This window comes from Camellia sinensis, chromosome 13 (assembly GCF_055761805.1).
Source record: "Camellia sinensis isolate YWXY chromosome 13, ASM5576180v1, whole genome shotgun sequence".
Taxonomy (NCBI): Eukaryota; Viridiplantae; Streptophyta; class Magnoliopsida; order Ericales; family Theaceae; genus Camellia; species Camellia sinensis.
Genome location: NC_138973.1, coordinates 88,618,656 through 88,641,008, shown reverse-complemented (window position 1 = coordinate 88,641,008; position 22,353 = coordinate 88,618,656). Strand labels below are relative to the sequence as shown.

General features: G+C 33.8%; 1 protein-coding gene across 1 annotated transcript in view; it reads right to left on the bottom strand.

Annotated features, from left to right (window-relative positions):
• Positions 1-8,681: 8,681 nt before the first annotated feature.
• The window catches only part of LOC114292951 (DNA repair protein recA homolog 3, mitochondrial), a 37,835-nt gene continuing 24,163 nt past the window's right edge, over positions 8,682-22,353 (bottom strand). Inside the window, 1 exon segment of the mRNA XM_082902800.1 lies at positions 8,682-9,443. Coding sequence (XP_082758926.1) covers positions 9,051-9,443 — 393 coding nt within the window. The 3' untranslated portion in view covers positions 8,682-9,050.

Genomic DNA, 22,353 nt, shown 5'->3' with positions numbered 1-22,353 from the left:
CCACCTAATCCATGAGAGAAAGGGGCCACACTGTCTTGAGGCCTTATTCATTGATTGGGCAATGAAAAGACAAGCATGCCCTTCCTTCAATTTCTAATTGAAAATCATTAGGGACATTATTGTCTTTTTACTTCTAATAAAAAATTGTTTTGATCCAAAACATGAGTGTAAATAGCACTAGCCTATCCATTTTATCATTTTTTTCCTCCAAATTTTCATTTTTAATTCTTTAATAAAAAGTAAAGCAAGGCAACGATTCCATATGATTGCATATGCTATTTACGTAAATATATGTTCAAACATTTCTATGCTTTCAATGGTATCGATAATGTCTATCTCAAGAAGTCTTCCTCAATTCTTGTTGAAATATTCAATTGATGTTTTTGAATAGAATAATCAAAGTTCCTAAATCAATGACACTATCTTAAATACTATTAGTATTATGACATTATAGTTAATCTTATTGATACGACTCTTAGATTTTTTGGATATAGTCATAAAAAAGTGATAGCGTAAAATTAAGTTTAGTTCAATTAACCGAGTGATACACTAAAAAAGACATACATGGATGATTGTGATGTTATAGACCCAATATTTTTTAGTATTATTCAATGTAACATGAGGTTTATTTACTGTTAGAGTTGGTTGAATATAAGGGTAACATTCAGTGAATGTGAAAATACAAAAAGCTTAATCAATTATTAATTATGACTGATTTAATTGATCGGAATTTGCATTTCAAAATCTGTTTAACAATCTTTAAATAAGCAAGCTTTATAGATGAAGAAATGTTGAAGGTACAATATATATTTTTGGTTAGGTTAAAAATAAGCAACTTTTCTTTTTAAAAAAGAGAAGAAATGCCAATAGAATTGTTAAAACACAATTTTACCCTCTAGACATTGAAAATTTTTGCTATGTTTAGTTTGGGTTTTTTTTTATTATTATTTTTTAATAATCGAATGTCCGAATCAGTTTACGCGTACTTCAACTAATTCCAATAGACCAATCACATACAACGCCCCAAAGAACTTATTGCAATTAGTGAGTATTGAATCTAATACTTCACGAAGCATACCTCAGACCCCATGCTAGGTCAAACCCCTTGAGGTTGTCCATTTAGTTATGTTAACAAGGGTTCACAATACTACAAGAATAATATGATAATTTCTCATCAAAAAGCAAAAGTTTAAAAGACACACAAATGGGAAATTTTATTTCCACACAGGTAATTATTTCAGTGCACATTTTTTCTCAATACACACACTTATTAATTTGATTATTAATTAATTTTCTCAATTCACATATTAAAAATTACAATTATACTCTTCACTCATAATCATTGTACACACACCACTTTATTCTTTTTTTTTTCTTTTTTTACATTTTTCAGTTTGGGGATTTCGACACTGGTTATTTGAAATTATATATTTAATTTGAAACTTAACTTCCGAATAAAAGTGATTAGTTCAACAAATTTGTCCTCAAAAAAAATAATAAAAACTTTCGACAGTTGATGTTCAAATATAATGAAATAATTCGGCAGTTGACGTCCAAATATAATGAAATAATTTGGCAGTTGACGTCCGAATATAATGAAATAATTTGGTACTGGTTATCCGACTGAAAATCGCAAAAGGAAAAAAAAATTGCACAAAAAAAACTAACATTTTCATCACTAATAGAGTATAAATCTAGAGATTAAAGTAATATGAGAGTTATGAGAGTATTGATTTGCAAGCAATAGAGGACTATAACGTAGTATGTAGCAAGCAAAATGACAACAATAGAAAAATTATAATTTAGTTTTTTTTTTTAACTCAAAAATTGTTCATTGAGATTTTTTTTTAATTTTTAAAAGATGTGTACAAAAAATATTTTCATATAATATTATGAGTACTAGTGAATGTCCATTATGATCATTTTAATTTAAGATATAATTACCATTAAAATATTATTTCATTAAATGTGTGCACTGAGATAATTAGATATATGGATATAGAATTTCCCACACACAAACCCCTTCATTAAAAAAGTAATTTTTTTAGAAATTACGAAATGCTTCAATTTTTTTTAAATTCTAAAAAAAGGAAGGGAAAAAAAAAAAAAAACTACAAAATCAATTGCTAAACCTCACTAACCAAAACTCTCCTTCAAAAATACAGAAAGCAATTGCCAAAACCTCACAATCTCCAGCATCATTATTCACAAAGTCGTAACCAAATTAAAAAAAGGGTTTGGCTTTGGTCCAGTCTGTCATCGGACTGGACCGTACTGTTAGGTCCGTAAAGGCCTACCACGGGTCCTGTTTTGAAAATCTGAACCGTTAAATGTGTAAAACTCGTCGAGTACTATATATTTGTGAAAAATCACGTTAATCGGATATCGATAGTTATGTGATCAAATCAGTTTTGTATTAAAAAAAATAAACAATGAATAAATTAACGGTTGATAAAAAACTGTTTTGATCACATAGCTATCAATATCTGATCAATGTGATTTTTGCCAAGCATATAGTACTCGACGAGTTTTACACATTCAACGGTTCAAATTTTCAAAACGGGACCTATGATGAGCTCCCACAAACCCAACAGCACGGCCCAATCTGATAATGGACTGGACCAAAGTCAGGCCCATAAAAAAATACTTCTCACGATAAATATTCTTTTACCAAAATCAACGATGCATTAATTAGTTTTTTGAGCCCCTATGTCCTACATGTTTGCATTATTCACACAATCATGCACACACAAACAAATCGAATCTCCAATCCAAGAGCAAAGGTAAACCACCATTCAACACCTATCCATTCCCAATTTACTTTTTCAAATTTTTGCTTTCTTCTAACTTTAAAAATCTCTATACCTTGTATCTTTCCATGTTCTCAAACATATTTCAAATTCAAAACATAGTGTACCCCACTTCTAGAAACTGAGATTTCAATATTCAAAATATTCTCACTCTCCCTATCATTTGAATGAAATTGTGTTCCCATCAAGACAATTTAAAATAATTATAATTTTTTTTTAAAATGTAAATTTTGTGACGCATGTAAAAATTATGGCATATTTTGAGTTATTCACATTATAACACAATTTTCCAAATATCATCATTTAGGGTTATAAAAAAATATTAATGAAACCAAACCGAGTGTTTCAAATTGACCAAAATTTTAGTTTTTGGTTGGTTTTTGCACTAATATAATATTTTTTGTATTCTAATTTTTTAAGTGTTAGAAGGTAAATCTCTAATGCTACACATTTTACGATAGAAGTTAAGAGGAGAGATATTTATAGAGCATTTTCATCCATCACTTTTTATTTATTTTCGGTCATGAAATTCTATATATTTTTAGGTAACTTTTAAAATCTTTCATGAATCCATTATTTACACTAAAGGGACAAAATCGATCATAATATATGTAATCAGTTTCAGTTCCCCAACTATCAAAACCTAAAAATTTGATTCATTTTAATACTAAATTATCTCTCAATCCTAATCAAACCGAACCACTTGCATTTCTATCCATCAATGATAATGAAGCTGCAGAAAAATGTAACAAGGCAGCTTCCTAGAAATGGGTAAACATCAAGAAAGCAATGCCACGAATTGTTTGGCACAGAGGAAACAGGTCAGAAAGTACCTAGAAACTAATCTATAATATCAGTTTTGTAAAGAGACTAAAAAGTCGCTATCAACCAAGACTCAAAAAAGATTAATTAAACAAAAAAATTAAAGAGCATCCGATTAATAAGAACAGATAGTGACATTACGTGTGGACAAACATTATTAAAGCACATGGATTAACTTCAAATTTAAAATTAGAAAATAAATTAATAAATAAAATCAAGAGACTTTAGAGTTTAGACCCAAAGAATGGATGTGTGGACAAACATTAACGCACATGGGGCATAGATAAAAATTTAAAATGATAATTATGAGAAGGAAAAACAAAATCAAGAGACTTTTGAAAACTACCCCCTAGACCTAGAATTCAAGCCGCAGCCTTTGGTTTGCAGTCTTACCTTTCTTCTAGGACATTATGACCAAAATCTATATAATAAAACAAATTACTTTTTTAAGAATATTTGGGCTAAATCAAGACATGTGACAATAGTACAATAAGTTTGATTAATTTTTGGTGAATCATCAGTGCAACAGAACAGAAGCATGTCAAAGTTAAGATTAAATAAATTTAATAGATATGAAAAATGTATAATAGCATGGTTGAAAGTTCAGATTGAATAAATATAACTATTAGTATTATTTCTCAAATAATAAAATGCCTTCAGTCATAGGCAATTTCGCTAGCCAAGCATATTGCACGAAAAATTTCATCTAGTGCATTATTTAAAAAGTAATTATTCAGTAATTTCAAATCATCACGTTAATTTTGATTCCAACACACTCATAGTCAGTCATATATACTTCTATACTATATTAATATGTCAATATTAAATTTGGTGGTTATTACATTATTATACTATATTAATATGTCAACACAAATTTGGTGTCTTGAAGCATGCATCCATTAAATAATCAAAAAAATAAAAAATAATTTTAATTTCATTTGATAACTATCTCACATATGATCTCCTTCAATACTTGGGACTCCAATACAATAAGTTATAATTATAGCCACAATTCACAACTCAGCATTAACAAATTGCCATTAACCTCAATTCATGATTTCCATACTCAATTGTATACTCTCTATTTATTATTTATTTTATTGATTTTTGATAAATTAATATAACTGGTAATATGCACGCATAGTGTGTGTCTCAACTCCCTGTTCCACCTCATTGGAAGGTGAAAAGGCAACACTTTAATGTTGTGTTTGGATTATAAATTTGAGTATGGATTTTAAAAGGAAAAGGAAAAAATGATGAAATATAGTTACATTTCACTCTTCTTCTTTTTTTCCTTTCCAAATCCATAAATTTATGATTCAAATACGGCATAAGCCTCACTTTTTTTTATGCGACCAATCATGAGCAGTTGAGGGAACTTCTAAGGCCTCGTTTGGCATGCAAGTGTTTTAATCAAAAAGTCAAAAAGTTACTAAAAAAATCAAAAAGCTTATAATCTATATCAAAAAGTCAAAAATTCTCTTTTCTCTCTTTTGCATATATTTTCGTAAAAAATCAAAAAGTCATTCCAAATATTTTTTTACCTCGCATTTTAGTTAAAAAACCAAAATGTTACTAATATTGTATGTTTCCAAACGAGGTCTATACACTTAATTTCTCTCTACATTCACATATAAAGGTATTTCTCTCTAAGGTACAAGACATACAATGCATACAGTAAGTGTACTTAGAAGCTTCCGTAGTCACGACCATATAACGAGTGTAAGCTTATTGATCAAAGTTAACGTGGTGGTGCTTACCACTAAATTTTACCAATTTAGCTAGCTGATGAAAAACTTTCATCATACATGTAAAGAAAAACAAAAGCAACCAAAAAAATAAAGGGTACCAGGTAAACAGGGGCAGAACACATCACAAACACACTAGAAAACATGACCAACAAAAAAAAAAACTAGGCTTTCTAACATCATGGTGTAGTATGGTTTATGATCATGAACTCAGCAAGGAAACATTAATTATTCCTTAATTATTTCTAGTTTGATTTAGTTCTAAGGCAAGAAAGAAGCATTCAATTCAATTTTTGTCTCCCCAAATGGATTATCATGAAGATGAAACAAATCCACTTAAAATGAGTGTGCTTGTGAATTCAACATATGCTAAAACTAAAGCATCATACTTTGTCTAAAAATATTTTATGTAACAAGTATATGCTACATGGTGTTGCCTTCCACACATTATTTGTTATGTGATAAATATGAAACTTGAGAAGTCACTTTGTGCTCAGCACAAAGTATTGAGTGTTTGGCCGAATCAAACTTTGGTCCCACTTTATAGGGGTGACCATAATTCACATTGATTCAATTTAGCCGTAAACTAAGACCATACCATTATTTACGGTTTCATCAAATTTGAAACCAAACTAATTCATGAAAATCTTGAAACCAATCCAAACCAAACCACTAAACTAGGTTCAATTCAATTTGGCATTGCAAATTTTAAAAATATTATCATTATTCACAATATGATCACAAAATGTTACTCACAACCTAAGAATTGTTTACATGACTGTTTGAAACTAATTCTATCAATATACAAAAATATATTTATAATAGTAAAGAGTTATAACTTATATATATACATAGATTTGACACTAATAAAATATTTTTGTATTTACATTCAATAACAAATTATATATAAAATCTAAACAGTTCGGTTCAATTCATAATTATAAAATCACGGACCGAACCGTAACATCTAATTTGCCTATTTAAAAACTCATAATCAAGCCGTGCATTGAGAAAACTAAGCCAAACCGGGTGGTTTGGTCTAGACAGGATTGGTTTACAATTTTTTCAATTTTTATGTTTAACCCTACCACTTTTTACTACGTAACAAATAATAAGTGAAAAACTACGTCACATCAACTCGAGTTCATATAGCTTTTCACCTTTCAAATACCTGTAACAATTAAAAGTTAATAGATCACAATTTGTTGCCACTTTTATATTGCAATCCCAAGTGTAGGATGTCGCCAAATAATATAACTTGGTGAGTTTGAGGTCAAATTCATGAGGATCAGTTTGTTCAAAATAATTACCGACCACTCAAATAAAGTAAAGAAAAATATGGTTTTGAATTTTTGAAACGGTTGAATAATTGGAGAAAAAAATAATTAATTAAAAGATAAAATAAGGTGATTATAAAAAGGGTGCTAAGTAAGGTTTTAAAAAGCGGCCGCAACCGTTACGTAACGCTGTTACGTAACGCTGTGATGGTTACCGCCACCCGTTACGGCCGCTTTTACAATGTGTTTGAGATTCACAGGTGTGTCAGCCGTAGCGGCTGCCGTAGCGGTCGTAACGGTTCCAAACTACTTCTTTTGAAAAAACACAAAAAAAAAAAAACTGAAAATGGGAAAAGAGTGATAGAGAGAAGCAGGAAAATAAAAAGAGAAGATGGAGGAGCAAGAAATAGGGAGAGAGAAAGGGGAAAGATGAAGAACATGTTATTGATTTGTTGAAACTGTAAGATCTATGATATTCTATTCAGCTGCTATCATTCAACCATTTTGTTTGTATGTGTCTATCTATATATTGTTTGAAAATAATAATAATAATAAGTGTGGTCATTATCTATTTGGCTTTGTTAAAATATATATATATATATATATATATTTAGACTCTTATTTATTCTCTTACTTTTGTCATTGTTTATCTTATATATAATAGTTAGTGATTGATTTTTTGTATAATATAAAGTCATTAATTATTAAAATAAAATGTAAAAAACTCATTTTATGGTGATTTAAAAATATGAAATATATTGGATCATACTTAAAAATTTACAAAAGTTTATCAATATTTATTTTAAATCCAATAAATATGATCATGAAAAAAAAATATGCGTATTGATAAATTTTTTCAAATTGTGCGAAAAATAAAAAAATCTACGATTCCGGTTACCGCAACTGTTACGCTACGGTATTTACACCCCGCAACCACAACCGCTTTTCAAAACCTTGGTGCTAAGGCATCAAGGATCCTCCACCAATGCTTTCTTTAAAATATTTTAGATTCAATTTATATAACTCAATTGAAACATACACAAAAGGTATTTTCAATCGGAAGATAAAAATGATTATTCCAGATAAAAATTAATTATTTTCACTGATTGATTACACCATAAAAATATAGTTATTTGATTCGCAGGAAATATCAAGCTTCTATCGAACAAGATATTATATAGAACAAAAACTTTTCCCAAATAAATAAATCAATCAATTAAAATAATCTGACATTAAAAACATGATTGAATCAAAAAAATGTCTATAAAGAAAACATTGGAATTTCACCCATAACCTCAACAAAGAAAATTGGAATATCATAAAAATAAAGAGCAAATAATATGCATTATGAATCAAATTTTTGGGAATGCTTCTCCCTCCTCCCCTCGTCTTCTACCTATCCATCTATTTATAGTATAACATCACTGCCATAGTGATAAACCAATTGATGCAATACACCCAATGAAAACAATTCCTTATTTTAGTATTCCACTTCCTCAGCACCTTAGACGTAGATGAACCAATTGGGATCTTTGGAACAGAACAGCTTGCATCATTCTTCCAATAGTCTGATTGGCCGTGTGATGTTGAATTCTTTCCTGGCAAGAGTTTGCTTTCAATGTGGCATCCTTTTTCTTTAATTGCCATTTAGCCCCAACATTTATCCTATTTGCAAATTATTCTGTAAAAATTAAAAATAGATCATTAAACTCACACCTAAGAATAAAATTGGGGAATTAAATTAATAAAAGTGTAGTAATGATTAAAAATAATAAGATAACTATACATTTTTAACCATTCATCACAGCTAATTTTCTCTCACTTCCCATCATGATCTTGTCCTGTGCAAGCTCTATATCAACCATGCTTACTACTTTAGAACCATCCATTGCTGCTTTCAGAGCATCTATATGTTGACCAAGTTTGCAAGATCAGCACCTGAAAACCCATGGAAAATTTTAACAGATTCCCTGAATAAACCAGCTGATGGTTACTAGCTAACCAAATGAACAAAAAAGCACAAATAGGACAAAACACATCATTGATTTCTTGCTTCATGAAGTTGTACAGTACAATAGGATCAATGCCACCAACATACCAAATGCAGCTGACAACTTATAATTAGCAATGGGGATGATTACAGGAAACTGAACAATGAACCTGCACTTTTCCAAATTGTTCTTTTTTAACTCAAAACTTCCATGTACTACAACAATGCAAGATATACATATAATTTTAAACGCCCTCATTTAGGAAAATCATGCCAAGGGTCGGCACAGAAAGCCTGCAATCGTAGATTGAAGGCCGCCCCAACATCACCACATGATCAGGAGATCCCAAAGACATTGAGACACGGACATTTTCCCATTTACATCTTATAGTCATTGCCGGTCTTATGCCTCAACTGCAGATATTTCTTCTTCATCAGTCGTATCAGATGAAACAACTGGCTCTGTAGGGTCAGCATCCACAGCCTCTGCCTCAGATTCCTTTCCCTTGTCTTCCTCAGAGTCGAGCAACTTTTCCCGGAGCTTCATCATAAGTTCCTCTTTGACACTTGGGTTAGCAGCAAGGAATTGTTTGATAGCATCCTTACCACGAAAACTCTGACCGTTCATACTATAAAATGCACCTCCCTTTGTTATGAACTTGTGTTTGGATCCCAGTTCTATGAGCTCAGTTTCCTGACATATCCCTTTGCCAAACTCAAGCTCAAATTGTGCAGTTCTAAAAGGCGGGGCATGCTTATTCTTCACAATCTTTACGAGAACTTGACTTCCAACAGTCTGCAAAACAAAAAATATATCCCGGAAAAAATAAGTCCTATCTCATTCAGGGACCAATCTGACTCCTCAGACGTCTTTATTCAAGTGGCTCACACATGAAATTAAATTCCACTGGAAAAATCCCAACATAATTTAAACATAGTAAGGATCCACATATAAGGACTGCATGGTAAGGACTAAGATGGTTTTGGAAATCTACATTTATCATTAAGTAAAATGATTAAATAAAAACACAAAAGTGTCATTGCCAACCTTTTCCTAATTAAGATCTGCTAACTATGGCAAAAGCATAAAGGTCTAAAAAGCCAAGGTCTGGCCATCAAAGAAATACCGACACTTCTAAAAAGGCAGTGTGCCGTGTCCGACCCCGACAGGCCAATACAAACAAGTCACGCCTCACACCACAACACTCCTCAAAGTTCATACACAACGAAATACATCCTATTTTCAAAAAAATTCTAGACTCAAACACGCTTTAAACAATTGGACTTGGAGAACACATCTATTGTTGAGACACAAATAAAACACATCACAAATTTGCAAAAAATATCTTAGAATCCAATAATAAAAAAATACTATAAATTTATACATGTTCTCCTCTTTTAAAGTTTAAAAATTATTATATTGAATTAAATATTCATATATATGATATATAATAATTGTTCATCCTTACTTATGTCATATAATAAATACAAAAAATTATATATTTTGCACATGTCCCCCACGAACATGGTTATCAAAAGCCCGATCCGGATCGTACGATTCTAGTTGGGCTAAACGATCCGGATCAAACTAAAATCTTAAATTTAGGATCTTAAAGTGATTACAATCCTAATCACAAAATCATGTAAAATCGCATTACGATCCCGATCCTATAACAATCTTATTATTTATTTATTTCGGGTGATTATTCAATAGTTCGAGAGTACGGCCACGTGTTGCTCCATGGTAGCATGATTGGTGGAGAAGGTGGAGTATTAAGGGTGTGTTTGGTAACGTTTACGTTTTTAGTTTATATTTACAAAAATTTTATAAACTGATTTTTGTTTATTTTTAAAAAAACATAAACTACAAACGCGTTTGGTAATTGACAAAATGTTTAAAAAATTTTAAAAATATAAAAAAGAGTGAAAATTGCAAGTGGTGGCAAGTGACGGCGAAAGACAGTGGTGGAAAGTGATGACGGTAGGTGGTGGGTAGCTGGTGGTGGGTGGCGGTGGTAGGTGGGTAGGTGACGGTGGCAAGTGGTGGGTGGTAGCGAGTGGGTGGTGGTGGTGGTGGTGGTGGCAGTGGCGATGGCAGGTGGTGGGTGGTGGTGGTGGCAGTGGCGATGGCAGGTGGTGGGTGGTGGTGGCAGGTGGGTGGCGGATGGTGGGTGGTGGTGGGTGGTGGCGGGTAAGTGGCAGGTGATGGTAGTGGGTGGGTCGGTGACGGTGGTGGGTGGTGGCGAGTGGGTGGTGGTGGTAGTGGTGGTAGCAGGTGGGTGGCGGGTGGTGGTGACAGGTGGGTAGTAGGTGGTGATGGTGGTTGGGTGGGTAACGATGGCGGGTGGTGGGTGGTGGGTGGTAGCGAGTGGGTAGTGGTAGTGGCGGCGGCGACGGGTGGTGGGTGGTGGTGGCAAGTGGGTGGCGGATAGCGGGTGGTGGCGGGTGGTGGCAGGTAGGTGGCAGGCGGTAGTGGTGGTGGGTGGGTGGGTGATGGTGGTGGGTGGTAGGTGGTAGCGAGTGGATGGTGGTGAGTAGTGGTGGTAGGTAGGTAGCGGGTGGGTGATGGTGGTGGTGGCGGTGGGTGGTGGTGGTGGCAGGTGGGTGGGTGACAGGTGACTGGTGGTGATGGGTGGATGGTGGTGGCAAGTGGGTGGTGAGTGGTGATGGCAAGTAAGTGGCGGGTGGTGGTGGCGGCGAACGGTGGATGGTAGTGGCAGGTGGTGGGTGGTGGGTGATGGCGGCGAGTGGGTGGCAGGCGGGTGGTGGTGACAGGTGGTGGGTGGTGAGTGGTGGTGGCAGGTGGTGGTGAGGGGTGGGTGGTGGTGGAAAATGATGGCGGGTGGTGGCTAGTGTTGAATGGTAAAAAAAAAAAACTGAAAACTCAAAATGGAAACACATTTTTTGTGTTTTCATTTTTTGGCCAAATTTATAAACTGAGACCACTGATTTATAAATCAAAAATTTTACCAAACAAGTTTTTATTTGAGTTTTTAAAATTTTTGTAAATATAAACAGAAAACTGAAAACGTAATTGTTACCAAACAGCACCTAATTATTTGTGTTTGGTGATTGAGGAACATGAAAGGGCATAATGAATAGTGATTGGTGAGGGAATATGGCCACGTGGTATTCCAGAACTATTGTATAACTGTTCTTATTTCTTATATATGTATGTATATATGCTAAGAAGCACGGACACCTCTCAGAGGCTGCGCATTAGTGTTAGACACGTGTCGGACACAGAAACATGTCGGACACGTGGTTGGCACGTGTTCGACAAGTAGTAGAAGGTGTCTGATTTTTTTTATTTTTTATTTTTTGGCAGCCGGACACGTTCAAGACACCGCGGGCTGAAATTCATAATTTATGAAACTTTTGTGGGGGTCAATTTGTAAAAAACAAAAATAGATCAATTTGTAATCTAGAATTGAACAGAGAGAACAAAAGAGAGAGAAAGACTCGTAGGGCACACCTGGTCACTCTTCGCTGGTCAGTCGTCGCTCGTCTATGGTCGGTCGTCGATGGTCACTGCTCTTGCAGTTATCCAAGGTACAACTTCTATCTTCTTCTTCATTCGTTCTTCTTCTTTGATCTTCTTCTTCTACTCTATTCTTCAACTTTTATTTTCTTTTTCTTTTTTCTTTTATATGCTGATTGTGACATCTCTCTCTCTCTCTCTCTCTCCTATTTTTTTGTTCTTCTCTCTCTCTGCCTCTGTTATTTGATTATATTCTCTTTTTTTTTGCTGATTAGTTTTGTTAATTTTAATGATATGTGTCTATTAATTTTATTTATAGGAACCAATTTTTAATTCTGAAACAATGGCTACCACGGGTGGATGTGCATGATATTTCTAATGACATACATGATATTTCATTGTAAATTTGATGAAAGAAATGATTAATGGGGTTGAGGCAAGTAATGTGGTTCAAATCATCACGGATAATGCTCCTAATTGTAAGGCAGCCAAACAACTCATTGAAGCTCAATTCTCTCATATTCTATGGACTCCTTGTGTGGTGCACACATTAAATCTAGCTTTGAAAAATATTTGTGCTACAAAGAATATTAAGAGGAATGAAGTCACATATAAAAAGTGTAGTTGGATTAGTGATATTGCTGGAGATGGTTTGATGATTAAGAATTTTATCTTTGATCACTCTATGCGATTGGCCATGTACAATGAATTTGTGTCGTTGAAGTTGTTTTTGGTTGCCGAAACACAATTTGCCGTCACAATTGTTATGCTCAAGAGGTTGAAGCTTATAAAACGTGGTTTTCAAGCAATGGTGATTAGTGACAAGTGGAATTGTTATAGAGAGAATAATGTTGGGAAGGCAAAATTTGTAAAAGAAAAGATTTTGGATGATGTGTGGTGGGACTATATTGATCATATTCTTTCCTTCACGGGTCCTATATATGACATGCTTATGGCTTGTGATATGAACAAGCCTTGTCTTCACTTGGTATATGATAAGTGGGACACAATGATAGAGAAAGTGAAGATGACAATACATAGGCATGAAGGGAATAGACTAGATAAGGAATCTACATTTTACAATGTAGTGCATCAAATTCTCATGGATCGTTGGAATAAGAACAATATTCCTCTCCATTGTATGGCACATTCATTGAATCCAAAGTAAGTACCACATTTAAATTTGTTTTAGATATTTTATTTTAATGGACTTATCTAGTCTTTCTTGAAATAATTATTTTTCCTATTTTGTATTGAAGGTACCATAGTGATGAGTGGCTCCGTGAGGATCAAAATAGAGTTCCTCCACATAGGGATGAAGAGGTGACAAGTGAGAGGAACACGTGTTTTAAGAGGTATTTTGAAGATATCACGGAGCGAACCAAGGTGACAACAGAGTTTGGAAAATTTTCAAGTTATGTTGAAGCATTCTCAGAATATAATTCCATTCATAATAGGTGACACGTGGATCCTTATACTTGGTGGTGTGCATATTGCGCATATGCACCAACTCTTTAAAAACTAGTTTTGAGACTACTTGTGTAACCCGCCTCTTCATCTTGTTCTCAGAGAAATTGGAGTACTTACTCCTTTATTCACTCAATGAAAAGGAACAAAATGGTCCCTCGACGAGCAAAGGACTTGGTGTTCATTCATAGCAATCTTCGTCTTTTATCAAGGAGGAGCTCCCAATACTTGCAAGAAGAGACAAAAATGTGGGACATTGTAGGAGATAACTTTGACTCACTTGATGATATTGGAATGCCTGAGATAGCTAACCTCTCACTTGATGAACCGGCTATAGCAGCGGTCCTATTTACAGATGAAGGAGAAGATGGAAGGAATGGTGAACATGTTGTATTAGTTTCTCTACTAAGGTTTACATTTCCTGATGTTTATGGATTTTGTAATAAATGGTGGTTGTTCGTACATTGGATAATTTTATATGTTGTGGTTTGGTTTTCATACATTTTGTAACAAAAGATAGTTGGGAGCTTGGAATGACATATTATGTATTGATAGAATACAATTTTTATGTTATTTGTGAATGATATATATGATGTTGAATCAATGAAATGTTTTTTTTTTATAATTTTAATAGTGTTATTTTGTATTTTTTATTATCTTTCAATGATTTTTTTTATAATTTCATTTCATGACATAATAAATAAATTAAGTTATATATACTGAACGTGTCCCCAACGTGTCGTGTCCCCATTTTTGGAAAATTTGTGTGTCCATGTGTCCGTGTCATGTCTGTGTCGTGTCACGTATCCGTGCTTCATAGTATATATGTATATCTATATAAGAAATTTGACTATAAATTCTTTCTACAAACATCTCTTCTAATTTATGATAGCATAAAAGATGCATTATATCAAATTACTCATTTTTCTTTAGTGATTTTACAATTATTTAGCATACGTTATCATTATAGATAATTTATCATTTTATTTTACATTAAAAGTAGAATCTTACCATCCTCGAACCAATTCTACGATCCAATCCACAATCCCTCCCAACGATCCTATCTAAGATCCCAATTTTAACAACCTTGCCCAGAAGTCATGTCCTACATTTCTTTGAAAATCTGTGTCATCGTGTCTGTGTCACGTCATGTGCCCGTGCCTGTGCTTCATAGCTGGCCATCAATTTTTAACAACCTAACTGCATATTGAATCTAAAATAAGCAATGTGAAGTACTAAGTTGCCCCTAATCAAGTGCATTGCGATCTAATCCTCACTTCAATGTTATAATTTTATTTTTTATTTTTTTTTTGGCCCTTGCAGACCTAATCTGCTTCATCTTTCTGTTGTCTCCAATTTTCCAGCACAAGAACAAGTGCACATGTCCAGTTATAATGCCTAAGACCACATGCTTCAAGTTTTGAGGATCATGCACAAGTCATTTTCAAAAAATAAGTTCAGCCTAAACAAATTGCTGTTAGTTGTTTTGAAACGGCTGCCTACCATCTTCCTTGTTAATGTCCATTGGCTCGTCTTTTATGCCTCAATACCCAAAACCTAACTTCAAGTCCCCACACATCATAAAAATGTAGAACAAATCATGGGGCAAGCCTTGAGTCCTAACAGGAAAGGAAAGAGAATCTAAAAGCAAGCCCTGTTTGACAATTGCTAAATAAGCAGCTTTTTGGCTAAAACAAGCCAAAAGTAAAATATATATATATATATATATATGGGCAATATGGTAATTTCCCACCAAAAATAAAAGTTTAAAAAGAGACGGAACAACTTTCTCCATAACAAAAAAGCAACTTTTGTAGCAATTATCAACCACATCAGTGCTTTTAGATTCAAAAAAAGCAAACAAGAAAAAGGGGGCATTTCCCTCAATAAGCCAAAATAATAAGGGAATTCCCAAACTAAGCCTAGTTTTGAAAGAATTTTCAAAATGAGTTAACTCGCGGTTCACAATCGCGAGTTCAACACTTTTCCACCTGAAACCTGTCAAAATTGAAACTCGCTGTTACGAAAAGCGAGTTTAATTAAGAACTCGCTGTTAGAAAACGCGAGTTTGATTATTTTTTTTTTCTTTTGAACTCGCTTTTCACAAGCACGAGTTTAGCAGAAACGATTTTTGTTCTGAACTCGCTGTTTGTAAGCACGAGTTTATCAAAAAAAAATTTCTAATGAACTCGCTCTTTGTAACCACGAGTTCATCAAAACCCATGTTTTATGAAAAAAAAAAATTTCTTCTAACCTCACTCTTTAGAACCCCGGTTTTTTGCCAAATTTTTTTATGAACCGCGCTTTTAGCGTAATTTTTTTTTTAATTTCAATTTTACTGAACTTTAAAGAAAAAATTTTCGTTCTTTTGTTTATGTTGTCATTGTTTTGGTGATAATATATTTCAGAATAATTTTTTTAGTTAAAATTCTTTTACTAAAACCGTTCTCATATTTTTTTTTTTTCTTTCCTTTTGTCTTTATTTTGGGTTAGAATGTGTAATTCAGCATTTTTTTATTTTGTTTGACTAAAGTAAATTTCTTTTGTTTTTTCTTGTGTTTGTTTTGAGTTAGAAGGTAATAATGTAATTCATAAATTTTTTGAACTTTAGTAAAGCCGTTTTGATGTCAATTTTTTTTTTAATTATTATTTCTTTGTTTTGCGTTAGAAGGTGTTATTCAGTAATTTGTTTGGGCTTTAATAAATCTGTTTTCATTTAAATATATATTTTTTTTCTTTTGTCTTTATTTTGGGTTAGAAGATGATAATGTAATTCATAAATTTCTTTTCACTTTACTAAAGCCATTTTCATGTAAAATTTTTTATTTTTTATTTTTTTCTCTTGTCTTTGTTTTGGGTTAGAATGTGTTATTTAGAATTTTGTTTTGGTTTTACTAAAGCCGTTTTCATGTAAATAATATATATTTTTTTCTGTTGTCTTTGTTTTGGGTTAGAAGCTGATAATGTAATTCATAAATTTCTTCTCGCTTTACCAAAGCCGTTTTCATGTAAACTTTGTTATTTTTTATTTTTTTCTCTTGTCTTTGTTTTGGGTTAAAATGTGTTATTCAGAAATTGGTTTTGGCTTTACTAAAGCCGTTTTCATTTAAATAATATTTTTTTTTTCTGTTGTCTTTGTTTTGGGTTAGAAACTGATAATGTAATTCATAAATTTCTTCTCGCTTTACTAAAGCCGTTTTCGTGTAAACTTTGATATTTTTTATTTTTTTCTCTTCTCTTTGTTTTGGGTTAGAATGTGTTATTCAGAAATTGGTTTTGGCTTTACTAAAGCCGTTTTCATTTAAATAAATTTTTTTTTTTCTGTTGTCTTTGTTTTGGGTTAGAAGCTGATAATGTAATTCATAAAACCTTGAGGAAAAAACACATAAGTCTCTCACAAAAATACATAAGTCATACAAACATAAGTCTCGAACAACAATACATTGTGGACACCATGAACTGAACACACAATACATAGATAAACATAATAGTTAGACAGACAAATATTAGCCAGACAATTTGACCAACTCATTACGGAAACACTTACTCTAACACAGACATTACATATTAATGCATGACCTAATATTGCCGAAGTATAGACATTAACACCTAATTCGCGCTTAAATCGGTAGGTGGCTCAGAGTCTGAACAATCCGAAAGCTCAGCATCAGAGACAAGCTGAGGATCCTCCATGATACCCTTGATAGCCGCATCATTTGGTTCTATTTTGTTCTTCTGGGCATCCTTCTTAACTATGTATAGCTGCATATCGCGGGCTAACCTACGGTTCATTTGAGAAATCTCACGTTGTAGTCTTTCACATAGTCGATCAACATTATCAGGATCTTCCTTTTGGATCTCAACAGAACGTGCTTTTGGCACCTTCAATCGATTTTTCCGACATAATCTTTCCATTTGGACTCGCTCTATAAATAGTGCGGGCCACTTCAGAAGTCTAGCGTTTGCTAAACCATATCCTGTTTGATTATCTGATGGTTCCTCCACCAAACCACATGGATCTCGATAGTACTTGGGCATGACAAAATGTCGCTTCCCAAACCTATCATGATAAGAACAAGAGGCATCTAACAAAGCAAATGGTGTTTCATCTTCAGCATCACCACTTCCCCTTCCCCCTCCTCGTCGTGAACTGTCACCCCTTTGCAAGTTCCTACCACCTCTGCGATTCCCACTCCCTCCCATGAACCATGTAGCCATGCTAATTTTTTAAAACAAATGAATGATAATTTCGTAGGGCGAAATGAGTTGTAAGGTTGTGTCTTCACCTTTAGTCGTTTATATAGTTGGTTATGAACAGTTTTAGAAATATGGCCCTGCATGACAATCACACATAAACGAACAAGGTATGAGTTGTCAGTAGAATGAAAAACCAGAAAAAAGGAAATATTGTGCACCAAGTCACATGACTTGACAATCCATCTACATATACCGACAAAATAAGGACATGCTCACTGTAAGGTAAATCAGTGAATTCACTGTTGCCATGTGACTTTCTGAATTGAGAATCGCACATATATTAATAAGAAATGAGTTGTCATTGTAATAAAAAAGTCGAGCAAAAAATTGAGAAAACCAAAGTCTGTGCACCAAGTCACATGACTTGACAATCCATCTGCATATACTGACAAAATAAGGGCATGCTCGCTGTAAGGTAAATCAGTGAATTCACTGTTGCCATGTGACTTTCTGAATTGAGAATCGCACATAAATCAATAAGAAATGAGTTGTCATTGTAATAAAAAAGTCGAGCAAAAAATTGAGAAAACCAAAGTCTGTACACCAAGTCACATGACTTGACAATCCATCTACATATACCCACAAAATAAGGGCATGCTCACTGTAAGGTAAAACAGTGAATTCACTGTTGCCATGTGACTTTCTGAATTGAGAATCCCACATATATCAAGTAGAGATAAGTTATCACTGTAATAAAAAAATCGAGCAAAAAATCAAGAAAACCAAAGCCTGTGCACCAATTCACATGACTTGACAATCCATTTGCATATACCCACAAAATAAAGGCATGCTGACTGTAAGGTAAATCAGTGAATTCACTGTTGCCATGTGACTTTCTGAATTGAGAATCCCACATATATCAATAAGAGATGAGTTGTCATTGTGTATCAAATAATCGAGCAAAATATCGAGAAAACCAAAGCCTGTGCACCAGGTCACATGACTTCACAATCCATCTGCATATACTGACAAGTCTCTCCACGATTTGACTACTCAATGTTTGAAAAAATGAAGCTTATGTAGGCAATGTTGTGTTTCACTTAGCTATGCATCATTCGTTGTTATGACCTACTATTTCTATCAACGGGAAAAGTATGACTATTTGAATTTTTGTTGTCATTTAGAATTATTTTAAAATCAACTTTTGATTATTCGATTTGTAATATTTTGGGAAACATTTACAATCTCAACTTTTGAAATCAACTTTAAAATAATGGTGGACCTTGTGAGTGAAACGTGGGTTAGGTAGGAGTACTTGGCCACCAATGTTTGTGAATATCATGGTGCATTCAAATCTGTCCAGAAAACTGGTGCATTCAAATCTGTCTGGAAAACTGGTGTTACACAGTAATTTCAGAAGTGTTGTTCTCTTTGGGTATAAATCCGAAAAATAACAAATCAGCGTCATTAGAACTGGTTACAATTCTAGTTTCTATACGAAGAGAATCGTCAATTTCTAGTTTCTACACAATTCCAATTGGGTTTTAAACTTAGTCCCCCAACTGGACCAACCACTTGGGTTTGAGCTTGTTTGTCCAGGCCCCGAAGTTTAGTTTTCTGTCAACCCCCCATTCCTTACCAGAGTCATCATTTGTACTGGACTTACAAGAATTTGAAGGCGACCCTTTCTTCTTTCCTGATGGAGATTGAAATTCTTTACGTAGAGGATCCCTATTTGACGAGGCGCAGTTAAGGGAAGCTTTTCACCGAGCTACCTGTTCTGTTTTATGTGTTATTGAAGGCGGTAGTTCGTTTGTCTGAACTTTATTAGTCCCCCAACTGGACCAATCGCTTGGCTTTGAGCTTGTTTGTCCAGCTCTCGAAATTTAGTTTTCTGTCAACCCCCCATTCCTTACCAGAGTCATCATTTTTACTGGACTTCCAGGAATTGGAATGCGACTCTTTCTTCTTTCTTGATGGAGATTGAAATTCTTTACGTAGAGGATTCCTATTTGGCGAGGCCCAGTTACGGGAAGCTTTTCACCGACCTACCTGTTCTGTTTTATGTGCTATTGAAGGCGGTAGTTTGTTTCACCGAGTTTAGTTTTCTGTCAACCCCTCATTCATTACCAGAGTCATCATTTTTACTAGACTTTCAGGAATTGGAAGGTGACTCTTTCTTCTTTCCTGATGGAGATTGAAATTCTTTGTAAATTGATCCCTATTTCACCAGCCCCAGTTAAGGGAAGCTTTTCACCGAGCTACCTATTTTGTTTTATGTGTTTTAAGTATTCACATAATTCAACATACATTAATCCATTCATTAATCCAGAATTGAGAATCGCACATATATTAATAAGAAATGAGTTGTTAGTGTAATAAAAAAGTCGAGCAAAAAATTGAGAAAACCAAAGTGTGTGCACCAAGTCACATGACCTGACAGTCTATCTGCATATACCCACAAAATAAGGGCATGCTCACTGTAGGGTAAATCAGTGAATTCACTGTTGCCATGTGACATTCTGAATTGAGAATCACACATATATCAAATTGGTGTTGAGGTAAACCAATTGGGTTTTAAATTTCTTACTAGAGTCATCATTTTGACTGGACTTCCAGGAATTGGAAGGCGACTCTTTCTTCTTTCCCGATGGAGATTGAAATTCTTTACGTACAGGATCTCTATTTCACGAGCCCAGTTAAGGGAAGCTTTTCACCGAGCTACCTGTTCTGTTTTATGTGTTTTAAGTATTCACATAATTCAACATACATTAATCCATTTGTTAATCCAGAACATTTATTAACTCATTGCAATTCAATAAAGAAAGTCATGAACTAATAAATGTGCTGTTATAAATGTAGTTATTTCATAAACTTCAGGTTCATTAAACAAATACTTCAAATACATCCGTACGTTAGATGAACAACAACATTGTCTTACACTCCAGACAACATACAAATATATATGAAAGATAAAGGTGTTTGATTTCTCATTCCTCATCTGACATGTAGTAGTCAGAGAGATATTTTTCATTGTTTAAGACATTATTTTGCTCAATCACTTTCAAATCTCTGTTGCTTGCTTCTGCCATTTCGGTGGCTAGCTGAAGCATGAAATGTCGACATCTTCGCATCAACATTCTATTGTTCTCCTTCTTAATTCTACTAACTATTTTTTCATAGTCACTGACATTTCGTCTAGCCATGGTTAATGAACGACGATGAGGTACCGGTGCCCCAAAGTTACGTAGATCATTAAACAATCCTTCTTGCTCCGTTACCCTAAACGCCCATTCTGCTCGGATACCAGCATAATAATCCTTCAGACTCGAGTACTTTTCGCTCTTGTAGTCATAACTAAATGGAGGTAGCAGCCACACTTTCGGATTTCTTTGTTGGCGTGAACTTCCTGCACCTCTTGAAGACATTGTTCCTAAAATAAACAAACAAATAATAATAGTAATTGTAGATATATTACTATTGTTATGACTTGAACAAACATCATACTGGGGTTGTCGCTATTTATAGACATCATATTGAGGGTTAACTAGAGATGATTTAGTGACGATAATGCATGCTGGGGCACTATGGAAGAAGTGATACCCGTGATATTATTTTTTAGCTTTTCATTTCATACAATCCTGAGTACCCGTGACTTTGTGTACTTGTGATGTAGTCACGGACGTGGTTGTCAGATAAAGTCATCATTGTAGGACAGAGGATGACACTGCAATCCCATCATATTGGAGCAGTGAGTTGTCAAATAAAACAATATGCAGTGAGTTATCACATCGCCCCATGAAACTATTTTTTCATGCTTACTTTTTTAATACAGTAAGTAGTGACTTGGAATTGACGATTTCAGTACAAATTGGTATTTTCAAAAAATTATAAATGAAATTAAATCCTTAAATTTTCTTTGTTTTAAACTAATATTCTTCATAAACAACCTATATTTTATTTTATTTTCACTTAATGAACTTCACAGTCATCCTATTTTCTCCTGTTTGCATTTTTTGTTTCTTTTTGTATATTCTGCAATGTGATAAAAAAAATAAAGCATTTACTTGCGCTGCAGAAAGTCACATGCATCACGTAATGTGAGGAAAAAAGTGACAAACTATATAAGCATGGCAAAGTCAGAAAGTCACATGCATTACTACATCACTGCATAAAGCGACATGCATCACTGCATCACTGCACAAAGTCACATGCATCGCTGCACAAAGTCAGATGCATCACTGCATCGCTGCACAAAGTCACATAGCATCTGAGGAAAAAACAAAGCATCCAAATTATTACACCGGTTCAAGTAATTGGTGAGCATCACTGACAAATGTTGGATGTATCACCGCGCCGAGCTACAATTTATTATCGTACCATACCTACTGTGCCCTTGTGAATTATGCAATCTATTAAAATTTTGAGGGGGTGTCATAACAAAATAACAATAAATTAATAAATATGTCAATACACCTAAAAAGTAAAACAAATTTCTGAATAAATATTTCAAAGAATTTAAAAATATTTTAAAGATTTTGAAATTGTAATTTCACATTTA